The 13,166-nt window shown below is 40.2% G+C and overlaps 1 protein-coding gene across 1 annotated transcript; it reads left to right on the forward strand.

Moving 5' to 3' along the window:
• Positions 1-582: 582 nt before the first annotated feature.
• TRIML1 (tripartite motif family like 1) lies at positions 583-12,207 on the forward strand. The gene is made up of 6 exons (XM_066237334.1): positions 583-1,008; positions 1,245-1,340; positions 2,518-2,748; positions 3,783-3,805; positions 3,976-4,073; positions 11,657-12,207. The coding sequence occupies exons 1-6, from the start codon at positions 583-585 to the stop codon at positions 12,205-12,207; spliced, it is 1,425 nt and encodes a 474-aa protein (XP_066093431.1).
• The last annotated feature ends 959 nt before the right edge of the window (positions 12,208-13,166 follow it).

Consider the following 13,166-nt stretch of genomic DNA (forward strand, 5'->3'; position numbering starts at 1 on the left):
AACCATGAAAGTAGAAAGTAATTAATGGAATACTATGAGTGATGGAGATCCATTGGAGGTTGCCAAGGTAGAGAGTGACAACATAACAATAGAAATAAGGTATGATGAACTTAGTGGGAGGGCAGAACTGGTTAGACTCTGAGAAAGAGCATTTAGGGTCTCCCTTTCTGACACACAGTATGTGGAGGGTAGGCCAAGACAAGAACTAACTCATGAGAACATGGCATAGTGAATTTATAAAAATTAGCATCAATCAATCTCAGTGGTCATTGTACACAGTTTCTGTGCTCTTAAAATGAGAACTCTGTTAGGAGCGAGTATCCTCAGTTCCAGCATGTAGCTTACACAGTGAGAGAGTCCTTAAAAGATTGGGGTTGATGAACCAATGTGCAGGAGTTCCACATTAAGTCACAATTGGCTTTGTGTTGGGAGAGTATGTGTCAACTGGTGAAATCATACCCAGAGAAGAGTAAGAGTTTCTGGACTAACAACATAGCAACTGGTCACTCACTTGTTACTCAAAACTGCAGAACCTCAGACTGGCGTTCACTAATTCCACACTAGAAGCATGAGCTTGCTCTGATGTCCTTCTTAGAGAAAATGTCTACAGTAGACCTGATGGAGAATCTCAGGGAAGAACTGACCTGCTTCATCTGCTTGGATTATTTCACCAGCCCAGTGACCACTGAATGTGGGCACAGCTTCTGTCTGCTGTGTCTCCTGAGGAGCTGGGAGGAACATAACACTCCTCTGTCATGTCCTGAGTGCTGGAGGACCTTGGGGGCCCCTCATTTCCAGGCCAATGAGCGTTTGGGAAGGTTGGCTGGCATCGGCAAGCAACTCAGGTCTCAGGTGCTGCAGAGTGAGGACAAACAAGTCCCCTATGGGAGAATGCTGGCAGCCACTGAGCTGTCCCCTGATAATGAGCAGGATGAAAACGCTTTCTCCAGCCAGAGTCATGGAATAAACAGAGTGTATCTCTCGAGTGAGGCTGAGGAGCACGACAAAGTAAGATCTGCTGCCCTATGGAAATCCCCACAACACAGATCGGGCCCCTCACTCAATGCCCATAATATTGTCTCTCGGGGCCAGCTCTGGTGTCCAGGCACAGGCCACAAACTTAGCTTGGACCCTGCTTTACTCTCTCTCTTATCGTCCCACTCACCCTGTTGGTATTGGTCCTTAAGACCCCTTCACGACCTGCTGCACTGCTCACTTGCCAAGAATGTTTGTTTCTATTGCAGGAGAGACTCCAGGAAGTCCTAAATCTTTTGCGTAAAAAGAAAAAGGAAACTCAGGTTATATTAACCCACGAGAAGGAGAGAGTGATGTTATGTAAGGTCTGTAATGTCTTACTTTTGCATATTGTATATGATTCTATGGTGTGTGTGTGTGGGTAGGAATTTAAAGAGATACTATATAAAATGTTAGGGAAATAAGGCAAAGATTTCCAGTCTCAATCTACAGTATGCAGTATCCTTGCTCGGGACTGCCTACCTTGCTTGTCCATCTGGGAATTCAAGACTCAGCTCAACTTCCCCATCCCCAGGCCAGTGCTTTCTTTGTTCTGTTTTGTATTTTCTCTGTGGTGCCCCTGAATGACTCAGAGGCTACTTCGACTTGAGCTCTTATTATAGTTACTTAAAATACAACTTATATATAGATAACATAAAAATGGAAATCAATGGAAAGAATATCTCAAATTCTTTGGGGCCAAAAAGGAAGTGCAAATAAAAACAAATAAAGAGCAAGAGTGCCCTGGCTGGATAGCTTGGTTGGTTACAGCATCATCTGGAAGTACAGAGGTTGCCAGTTCGATCCCCAGCCGGGGCACATACAGGAATAGCTTGATGTTCCCGTCTCTTTCTCTCCCTTCTTCTTTCACTAAAAACAAACAAACAAACAAACAAAAAAACCCCAAGAGAAATAAAGGTAAAATAGTCGTTAGAAAGAGTATACCTAAAAAAATGCTTGTGGTTAGTCACAGTTAAATTTGAGCTGTCAAGCAAAGTGAAGAACTAAATGTTTAGATATTTTAAAAATCTATGTGTGTTCTATTCTCCTAGTAAACTTCGAATTCTAACATGGGGGTATTTGTAATGTACATTTCTATTTCTAGTATGTGATCCAATGCCTACTCTTTATGGAATAAATATTTGTTGAATAAATTTCACATTTTTAGAATTTTGTCCTTATTTTATATTGTTTTATATTTTATAATGATTCTGATTACAACCTGTTGAATATGTTTTGCTTATTTTGGTTTTGCTTTATTCTCCATTAGAATGACATCCTCTTGGGAATAGAAATTTTGATGATCTTTACTGCTGTATCTGTATTACACACACCTCAAATATCAAATTATTCATCCAGTTAGTTAATAGAATATATGTTACATGTCTAATTTCAAGAATTGTCACAGTGAAACTCTAAGTCTTTTTATGGGTGAAAAATCACATTCTGTTACTAACCTTACTGTATCATTTGTGTGTGTGTGTGTGTGTGTGTGTGTGACAGGAAGAGACAAAGAATTGTAAGCAGGTGGTTGTGTTAGAATACATAAAAATGCACCAGTTCCTGAAGGAGGAGGAGCAGCTGCATCTCCAGTTACTGGAAAAGGAGGAAAGAGAGAACCTGAGGAAACTGAGGGAGAATGAGATCAAGCTCACCCAGCAAGTCAGGGGACTCGGCAAGATGATCGTTCAGATCGAGTCCATGTGTCGGAACTCAATGCTGGAGTCTTTCCAGGTAAGAATATTGGGAAAATTAATGGAAAATTATGTAGTAACACATAATATTTCAAATTATACAAAATAATGTTTTCTTACTTACCTAAAAAAAAAACTAAGTTCTGATCCCAAAATAGTTTCCCTAAAGATTAACATTCTATATAATATAAATAAAGTCTTGAAGAGATAAAAAAACAACAACACAGAAGTCTATTCATCTGAACCAAGCTTGATGAGGACTCTAATTTCGTCCGTGCCTGCACCTCTGCAGCCTCAGCTTTGTCAAATATTTTAAGTTTAGTGAGCACGGACTGCGCGTTGGCCACATTAAATATCTTCACAAAGATGAGGTGAAGTTAAATACATTAGGATATGTACTATAGGAGATTGTTTTCCAAAATGGGTACATAAAGTAGCTTTCGTTTAGAACCTCAAACCTAGAGCAGTTAGGTAATTTTCCTGTCAAATAGCGAGTGGGTGGCAGAACCCTGGTATCTCTGGCCTGAGCCCACATTCCTCGCCATCTGGGTCCTACTGCTGTCCTGGGCTGCTACTGCATTCTCCAGACCTTCTCAAGCACAGGCTATGTGAGCCAACTCCAGTTTCAGCTCTCTTTCCTGAACTGAAGCTTCAAAATGTTACCACGTAATTTCATGCTTTTCCAAGAACTCATTGCAACGGTACATGGGTTCAGTCTCATCCCTCACTGGCTACCTTCCTGTGGTTATTTCTGGCTCCCTGAGATGTTGGATAATGAAGCCAACATTCTGGTTCTTTTGTCAGCCGTACATTCTCTGTACAAAATGATGGTATGAGAAACAGGAAGGGACAAAGTGGTCGCTAGTCATCTGAGAAACAACTCATGTCCACAAGAACTCCCCCCAGAAGATGCAGGGGGTATTTTTCCCCACCACATGTCCTCCCACTCCAGGAGTGCAAGGGCTGTGGAAAGTGGGTGGGGTGAGATTTACAGAGGACTACATCCAAATGTATTCAGTGTTCACTGAGGGTCAAAGCTCACAAATACTAACCTTCTCTTCTTTATCCCCTTAGGAGGTGAAAGAAACATTGGAAAGGTAGGTTTCCATCCGGTGCTCAGTGATGTCAGCTACAGGGATGCCATGCTGATGAAACAAGTTGGGGACAGAGTGGGGATGAGAGTGTCCATGCTGCTGGGGCAAATTTAGCTGAAGCAGGCCATGTGGTCTGTGCGGAGGAGACGGAGTGACTGTCTGCCCTCTTGTAGGAGTGACCCGTTCTTGCTGCAGTGTCCAGAGGCTACCAGCACAGAACTGAGTCTATGCCGCATCACTGGGATGATGGAGATGCTAAGAAAATTCAGCAGTAAGTCAGCCTGGTTTGTCAAACCTCCAGCACTTTCCAGGGTTAACTTCAGTGCATATAAAGGGATGCAGAACTCAGCCCTTAGGCAGCTCCTAACAGAATACCAGCATCTGGGAGCCAGGCCCTCAGGAGGGCTCCTGAGCCAGCAGGACACAGCAGGGACCGCTGGGTCCCAGAGCACCACTGCCGGAGCAGACAGGAGCACTGAGACTGGATTGGTGTCTGCCTGGCTTTGCTTTCTGAGGAGTCCCGGTCCTTCCTTTGTTGGTTGGTTTTCATTGTTCTGTTTGCAGGCTTATCCTCTTGCACATGCTCACACCTCCAAAGGGTTTCTGCACTTCCACCTCTGTCTTCGTTAGGACAAGAGCTAACCAACTGAAGTCCCAGGGAGGGACCATTTAAAGAACTATTTTTTTAGAATATTCCAGATTTTTGGGCTGGCTAAGAATAAGAGAGGTCAGCATTGATTCTCAATTTTTATCTTTTTTTTTTTTTTTTTTAATAAATTTTTATTAATGGTAATGGGATGACATTAATAAATCAGGGTACATATATTCAAAGGAAACATGTCTAGGTTATTTTGTCATCAAATTATGTTGCAAACCCCTCGCCCAAAGTCAGATTGTCCTCCGTCACCCTCTATCTAGTTCTCTGTGCCCCTCCCCCTCCCCCTAACTCTCTCCCTCCCTCCCTCCCATGTCCTCCCTCCCCCCCCACCCTTGGTAACCACCACACTCTTGTCCATGTCTCTTAGTCTCATTTTTATGTTCCACCAATGTATGGAATCATGTAGTTCTTGTTTTTTTCTGATTTACTTATTTCACTCCTTATAATGTTATCAAGATCCCACCATTTTGCTGTAAATGATCTGATGTCATCATTTCTTATGGCTGAGTAGTATTCCATAGTGTATATGTGCCACATCTTCTTTATCCAGTCTTCTATTGAAGGGCTTTTTGGTTGTTTCCATGTCTTGGCCACTGTGAACAGTGCTGCAATGAACATGGGGCTACATGTGTCTTCACGTATCAATGTTTCTGAGGTTTTGGGGTATATACCCAGTAGAGGGATTGCTGGGTCATAAGGTAGTTCTATTTGCAGTTTTTTGAGGAACCACCATACTTTCCTCCATAATGGTTGTACTACTTTACAGTCCCACCAACAGTGAATGAGGGTTCCTTTTTCTCCACAGCCTCTCCAACATTTGCTATTACCCGTCTTGTTGATAATAGCTAATCTAACAGGAGTGAGGTGGTATCTCATTGTAGTTTTGATTTGCATTTCTCTAATAACTAATGAAGCTGAGCATCTTTTCATATATCTGTTGGCCATTTGTATCTCTTCCTGGGAGAAGTGTCTGTTCATGTCCTCTTCCCATTTTTTTATTGGATTGTTTGTTTGTTTGTTGTTGAGTTTTATGAGTTCTTTGTAAATTTTGGATATTAGGCCCTTATCTGAGCTGTCGTTTGAAAATATCCGTTCCCATATAGTTGGTTGTCTGTTTATTTTGATATCAGTTTCTCTTGCTGAGCAAAAACTTTTAATTCTGATGTAGTCCCATTCATTTATCTTTGCCTTCACTTCTCTTGCCATTGGAGTCAAGTTCATAAAATGTTCTTTAAAACCCAGGTCCATGATTTTAGTACCTATGTCTTCTTCTATGTACTTTATTGTTTCAGGTCTTATATTTAGGTCTTTGATCTATTTTGAATTAATTTTAGTACACGGGGACAGGCTGTAGTCGAGTTTCATTCTTTTGCATGTGGCTTTCCAGTTTTCCCAACACCATTTGTTGAAGAGGCTTTCTTTTCTCCATTGTGTGTTGTTGGCCCCTTTATCAAAGATTATTTGACCATATATATGTGGTTTTATTTCTGGGCTTTCTATTCTGTTCCATTGGTCTGAGTGTCTATTTTTTTGCCAATACCATGCTGTTTTGATTATCGTGGCCCTATAATATAGTTTAAAGTCAGGTATTGTAATGCCCCCAGCTTCATTCTTTTTCCTTAGGATTGTTTTGGCTATTCGGGGTTTTTTATAGTTCCATATAAATCTGATGATTTTTTGCTCCATTTCTTTAAAAAATCTCATAGGGATTTTGATGGGAATTGCATTAAATTTGTATATTGCTTTGGGTAATATGGCCATTTTGATTATATTTATTCTTCCTATCCAAGAAGAAGGAATATTTTTCCATCTCATTGTATCTTTTTCGATTTCCCTTAACAATGCTTTGTAATTTTCATTATATAGGTCCTTTACGTTCTTTGTTATGTTTATTCCTAGGTATTTTATTTTTTTTGTTGCAATCGTGAAGGGGATTATTTTTTTGAGTTCGTTTTCTAATATTTCATTGTTGGCATATAGAAAGGCTATGGACTTTTGTATGTTAATTTTGTATCCTGCGACCTTACTGTATTGGTTTATTGTTTCTAATAATCTTTTTGTGGAGTCCTTCGGGTTTTTGATGTATAGGATCATATCATCAGCAAAAAGTGATAGCTTTACTTCTTCTTTTCCGATATGGATGCCTTTTATTTCTTTGTCTTGTCTGATTGCTCTGGCCAGAACTTCTAGCACCACGTTGAATAAGAATGGAGAGAGGGGACAACCCTGTCTTGTTCCTGATTTAAGGTAGAAAGTCCTCAGTTTTATGCCGTTTAATAGGATGTTGGCTGATGGTTTATCATATATGGCCTTTATCATGTTGAGATATTTTCCTTCTATACCCATTTTGTTGAGAGTCTTAAACATAAAATTGTGTTGTATTTTATCAAAAGCCTTTTCTGCATCTATTGATAAGATCATGTGGTTTTTGTTCTTTGTTTTGTTGATATGGTGTATTACGTTAACCGTTTTGCGTATGTTGAACCATTCTTGAGATTCTGGGATGAATCCCACTGATCATGATGTATTATTTTTTTAATATGTTGTTGTATTCGGTTTGCCAGTATTTTGTTTAGTATTTTAGCATCTGTATTCATTAGAGATATTGGTCTGTAGTTTTCTTTCTTTGTGCCATCCTTGCCAGGTTTTGGTATGAGGGTTATGTTGGCCTCATAAAATGTGTTTGGAAGTATTGCTTCTTCTTCAATTTTTTGGAAGACTTTGAGTAGAATAGGAACCAAGTCTTCTTTGAATGTTTGATAGAATTCACTAGTATAACCGTCTGGGCCTGGACTTTTATTTTTGGGGAGATTTTTAATAGTTTTTTCTATTTCCTCCCTGCTGATTGGTCTGTTTAGGCTTTCTGCTTCTTCATGACTCAGTCTAGGAAGGTTGTATTGTTCTAGGAATTTATCCATTTCTTCTAGATTGTTGTATTTGGTGGCATATAATTTTTCATAGTATTCTACAATAATTCTTTGTATTTCTATGATGTCTGTGGTGATCTCTCCTCTTTCATTTTGGATTTTATTTATTTGAGTCCTGTGTCTTTTTTCCTTGGTGAGTCTTGCCAAGGGTTTGTCAATTTTGTTGATCTTTTCAAAGAACCAGCTCCTTGTTTTATTGATTTTTTCTATAGTTTTTCTGTTCTCTATTTCATTTATTTCTGCTCTGATTTTTATTATCTCCTTTCTTCGGCTGGTTTTGGGTTGTCTTTGTTCTTCTTTTTCTAGTTCCTTAAGGTGTGAAGTTAAGTGGTTTACTTCGGCTCTCTCTTGTTTGTTCATATAGGCCTGAAGTGATATGAACTTTCCTCTTATTACTGCTTTTGCTGCATCCCAGAGATTCTGATATGTCGTATTTTCATTTTCATTTGTCTGTATATATCTTTTGATTTCTGCGCTTATTTCTTCTTTGACCCATTCATTTTTTAGAAGTATGTTGTTTAGTTTCCACATTTTTGTGGGTTTTTCCCCCTCTTTTTTGCAGTTGAATTCTAGTTTCAAGGCTTTATGATCAGAAAATATGCTTGGTACAATTTCAATTTTTCTAAATTTGCTGATATTGTCTTTGTGGCCCAACATATGGTCAATTCTTGAGAATGTTCCATGTACACTAGAGAAAAATGTATACTCTGTCGCTTTGGGATGAAGTGTCCTGTAGATGTCTATCATATCCAGGTGTTCTAGTATTTCGTTTAAGGCCACTATATCTTTATTGATTCTCTGTTTGGATGACCGATCTAGAGCCGTCAGCGGTGTATTGAGGTCTCCAAGTATGATTGTATTTTTGTTAGTTTTTGTTTTAAGGTCAATAAGTAGCTGTCTTATATATTTTGGTGCTCCTTGGTTTGGTGCATATATATTAAGGATTGTTATGTCTTCTTGATTCAACTTCCCCTTAATCATTATGAAATGACCATTTTTGTCTCTGAGTACTTTTTCTGTCTTGTAGTCAGCATTATTAGATATGAGTATTGCTACACCTGCTTTTTTTTGGGTGTTGTTTGCTTGGAGTATTGTTTTCCAGCCTTTCACTTTGAATTTGTTTTTATCCTTGTTGCTTAGATGTGTTTCTTGTAGGCAGCATATAGTTGGATTTTCTTTTTTAATCCATTCTGCTACTCTGTGTCTTTTTATTGGTAAGTTTAATCCATTTACATTTAGTGTAATTATTGACACTTGTGGGTTCCCTACTGCCATTTTATAAATTGCTTTCTGTTAGTTTTGTATCTAGTTTCATTCTTCTCTTTTGTTTTTCTATCATTTGTTTTTGTTTGTTTGTGTTCCATACTTCTTTCCTCTGTTGCTACCTTTTTTAAGTCAAGTGTTTTTGTGGTGATTTTTTTAAGGGTGGTTACCATTAAGTAATGAAAAGGGTACCTACCATATTCATTGTAGTACCCTATCTTATAAGTATTTCTGCACTTCATCATCCTTTGCTACTGTTAATCTCCATCCTCTCCCCCCTTTTTTTCCTTTGTTGTCACAGTTTAAGTTTGGTTTTATTGTGTTCTTGGTGGAGCTGTTACTTGTGGTGTTGTTTTCTTTTGTTCTTTGAATCTGGTTGGAAAACCCCCCTTAGTATTTCCTGGAATGGGGGCTTTCTGTTGATAAATTCTCTCATCTTTTCTGTATTTGTGAATGTTTTTATATCTCCTTCATACTTGAAGGATAGCTTTGATGGGTATAGTATTCTTGGCTGAAAGTTCCTCTCTTTCAGGGCTTTAAATATTGGGGTCCACTATCTTCTAGCTTGTAGAGTTTCTGCTGAGAAATCTGATGATAATCTAATAGGCCTTCCTTTATAGTTGTACTCTTCTTTTCCCTGGCTGCCTTGAGAATTTTTTCTTTGTCATTGGTTTGTGTCATCTTTATTATGATGTGCCTTGGAGTGGGTTTGTTGGGGTTAAGAAAACTTGGTGTTCTGTTTGCTTCTTGAATTTGAGGCTTTAGTTCCTTCCACAGGCTTGGGAAGTTCTCGTCTATTATTTGTTTGAGTATATTCTCCATTCCATATTCTTTCTCTTCTCCCTCTGATATACCTATTATTCTTATGTTATTCTTTCTGATGGAGTCAGACAATTCCTGTAGGGCTTTCTCATTTTTTATTATTTTTGAGTCTCTTTCTTCTTCTCTCTGTTGTGCCTCAAGTTGTTTTTCTTCTATTTCACTAATCCTATCTTCAATCTGGGCTGTTCTGTTAGCTAAGCTTGTTACCTCGTTTTTCAGCTCGTGAATTGAGTTTTTCATTTCTGTTTGATTTGTTTTTATAGTTTCAATTTCCTTGGTAATATATTCTTTGTGTTCATTGAGTTGTTTTCTGATCTCCCTATATTGCCTTTCTGTGTTTTCTTGTATATCTCTGAGTATTTTTAAGATTTCTATTTTAAATTCTCTGTCATTTAGCTCCAAGGCTTCCAATATGTTAAGTCTTTTCTCCATAGATTTTTCCACATCTATTTGTGTTACCTCTCTTTCTTTTGTATCCATAATATTCAATTTCCTCTTTCTTATCGGCATCTGAGGGTGGTCTTATTGATAGCACGCAGGCGCACTCCCTCGCGGCTTGAATGAGCGTCGCTGCTGCGGTAGCTTCCTCCACACCCTCGTCTCTCAGATTCAAGTGATAACAGTCCTTTTGCTTTCAGTTTGTGTGGAACTCCGGAATGCTCCGAGGATAAATTTTTCTGTTTCTAGTTGATAAATTTGTTGTGATTTAGGGGAGAGCTGTCGGACGCGCTTCTCACGGCGCCATTTCCGTGACGTCACTAATTTTTATCTTGATAATATGACTTTCAGAGAAAAGCCTAATCAACTGTGGACTTAGCGGATATTTAATAAGTGCCTACTGTGCATCTACTACTATGCTGTTGGGCCCTGAGAATAGTTACAATGGCCAAGAAGACAAACTTGCCTTTGCTTTTGTAGAACTTGCAGTGAAATTGAGGAGGTGGACACTAATCACATTAAGGATGATTGGAATTTGATTTATCAGTGAAGTATAAATTGTGTGGTAAAGGGACCTAATCTTATCTGAAGAGTCAGTGAAAGTTGGAAGGCTCTTCTGTGACATCATTTCAAGAGAGTGAGAAAGGGGTCTTTCCGGTGTCACTGGGGGTTGCACTAACTCCTATGAAGCTGCAGGTAGCATGACGTAATGACAAGTGCTGATTAGGAGTTGCTATCCCAGCACTCAGTAACTTTGTCATCTTGGTCCAACTTTCTTACTTTTAGGAACCTAAGTTTTCTCTTTAATAAGAGTGAAATTTTTTAATTAAAATTTTAATAATTTATATTAAATTATTTTTTTATTAAGTGAGAGGCAGGGAGGCAGACAGACATAATCTGCATGTGCCCCAACCAGGATCCACTGGCAAGCCCTCTACCTGTGATATTCTGCCCATTTGGGGACCACTGCTCTGTTGCTCGGCAACTGACCTATTTTAGCACCTGAGGCAAAGCCATGGAGCCATCCACAGCTCCTAGGGCCAACTTGCTCAAACCATTTGAGCCACGGCTGTGGGAGGGGAAGAGAGAGAGAGAGATGGGAGTAAGGGGAGGGGTGAAGAAACAGATGGTTGCTTCTCCTTAGTGCCTTGACTGGGAATTGAACCTGGGACTTCTACAACCAAGCCAATGCTCTACCACTGAGCCAAAGAACCAGGGCCTTATTAAATTATTTTTAATAAAAACTTAATTACTTTCCATGATTAAACGAGATAATGTACAGAAGATGCTTGGCACCTAAGTAGTTCAGTAAATGACATCTGCCTATATTTCTCTCCCCCGGAGACTGAAGAACCAAAACCAGCCTTGGCTGGAGCGAATACAGATGACGAAGGGTCCTGACTCTCCCCTGGGTAGATCTATGACTCTGAGTGCTAACCCTGTCTTGGGAACGGAACAGCCTCCGTCTCATTGCCAGAAAGCCCTCTCTCCCTCTCAGACAGCTTAAACATCCCTTCCCACACAACTGTCTTCTGTTTCCTTTGAGAAGTTCACTCTCTCTTTTATGAGAAAATGAAAGAAGAGCTCAGAGATTGTTTTCTAAAAACAAAAATCCCCACCATGCTCACTAAATTATATTTCAGAAAGAAGGACTGAGCACTAAGCATTTAACTTAAATTCCACGTATATGGAGGGGGGAGGGATTCAAGAATGCACATGAGGACTCATTCTTTCCTCTTCTTGCAGCGGATATAACTCTGGATCCAGCCACAGCCAACGCCTACCTCGCCTTGTCGGAGGATCTGAAGAGTGTGAGATACGGCGGCATCCGACAGAACTTACCTGACAGCCCCGAGAGATTCGACCAGTCTGCCACCGTGCTGGGTGCTCAGAGCTTCAGCTGCGGGAGGCACTACTGGGAGGTGGAAGTCGGCAACAAGACGGAGTGGGAAGTGGGCCTCTGTAAGGACTCCGTGAGCAGGAAGGGGAACCTGCCGAGGCCACCCGGGGACCTCTTCTCACTCATAGGCTTAAAAATTGGAGATGATTATAGCCTCTGGGTCTCTTCCCCTTTAAAAGGCCAACATGTCAGAGAGCCAGTGCATAAGGTTGGTGTGTTCTTAGACTACGAGTCTGGACACATAGCATTCTACAATGTGACAGATAAGACTCTCATCTACAGCTTCCCTCCAGAGTCTTTCCAAGAAGCACTCAGACCTATATTTTCCCCTTGCCTCCCAAATGAAGGCACGAACACAGGCCCCCTGACCATCTGCTCACTGGAGAGCTATGTCTGAGGGAGACGCGTCCGAGCCTGCGCTGCGGATGAGGTCTAAGACCGACAGGCGACTGCTAATTAAGATGACAAATGAGTTGACAGTATTAACATCAGCTGATCCAAAATTAAAGCCCCACCTCCCAAAGAGTTTCCACTAACTTGAACCCTCAATGAACAGCTAATTTGGACAATTAACTTCTAACACCAATAAGGAGAAAGTCGATCATAGCCCGTGCCTTTTAACTAAATTTATCTTCCAGACCATTCCATGTATGTGTTGATCACTAAAACAGTAGAGTTAAAACCAGCCCCTGTGCCCCTGAATCCCACTGTCCTAGGCCAGTTTTATAAATACATGTCGTGTTTTCAAGTGTATTTATTTATTTGACGCTATAAAGACTGCTGCTGTTTGCACGTCTTTGTTCCACGTGCTGAGTTCTGCTCTGGGAGGCCATCCCAATCCCTCCAGGTCGCTGGAAACGGCCCTCCTCTCGCAGGCTGATGAGAACGGGCTCTTGGAGCAACATTTCCTTTCAAGTCACTTTCCTTTCCATCCCCTGGGTATTTGTACTCAGGGAGGCTTCCGGGTGCTGCAAGTATCTGTAGGACTGTCATTCTATCATTCATCCTTCCATAATCACAGGAGGCTGAGACCTCTGCTAATATATTCAAAGATGACGAAGCAAAGCCTCTATTCAATAGATCTATCGAGGCTGTGGGTGCTGAGTGACCTTGTTAAGTTTTTATATAGGGTGAATTTCTGTACTTTTGCTATTTGCTATGAGCAGAAGCCTTTTAAAATATTTTTTTGTTGAAGTTATTGGGGTGATAGTTGTTAATAAAAATTATATAGGTTTCAAGTGTACATGATACATTCTTTAATTTTTTAAAAAAATTATTTATTGCCTGAGCAGGCAGTGGTGCAGTGGATAGAGTGTCAGACTGGGACCCAGAGGACCCAGGTTCAAAACCTTGAGA

This window comes from Saccopteryx bilineata, chromosome 6 (genome assembly GCF_036850765.1).
Source record: "Saccopteryx bilineata isolate mSacBil1 chromosome 6, mSacBil1_pri_phased_curated, whole genome shotgun sequence".
Lineage (NCBI taxonomy): Eukaryota > Metazoa > Chordata > Mammalia > Chiroptera > Emballonuridae > Saccopteryx > Saccopteryx bilineata.

Bases quoted from the DNA above. Each gene is read 5' to 3' on its own strand.
- TRIML1 (XM_066237334.1), top strand. From the start codon at position 583: ATGTCCTTCTTAGAGAAAATGTCTACAGTAGACCTGATGGAGAATCTC. The intron at 1,009-1,244 runs GTAAGATCTGCT...TTTCTATTGCAG, and splicing joins AGGCTGAGGAGCACGACAAA to GAGAGACTCCAGGAAGTCCT. The intron at 2,749-3,782 runs GTAAGAATATTG...TTATCCCCTTAG, and splicing joins CAATGCTGGAGTCTTTCCAG to GAGGTGAAAGAAACATTGGA.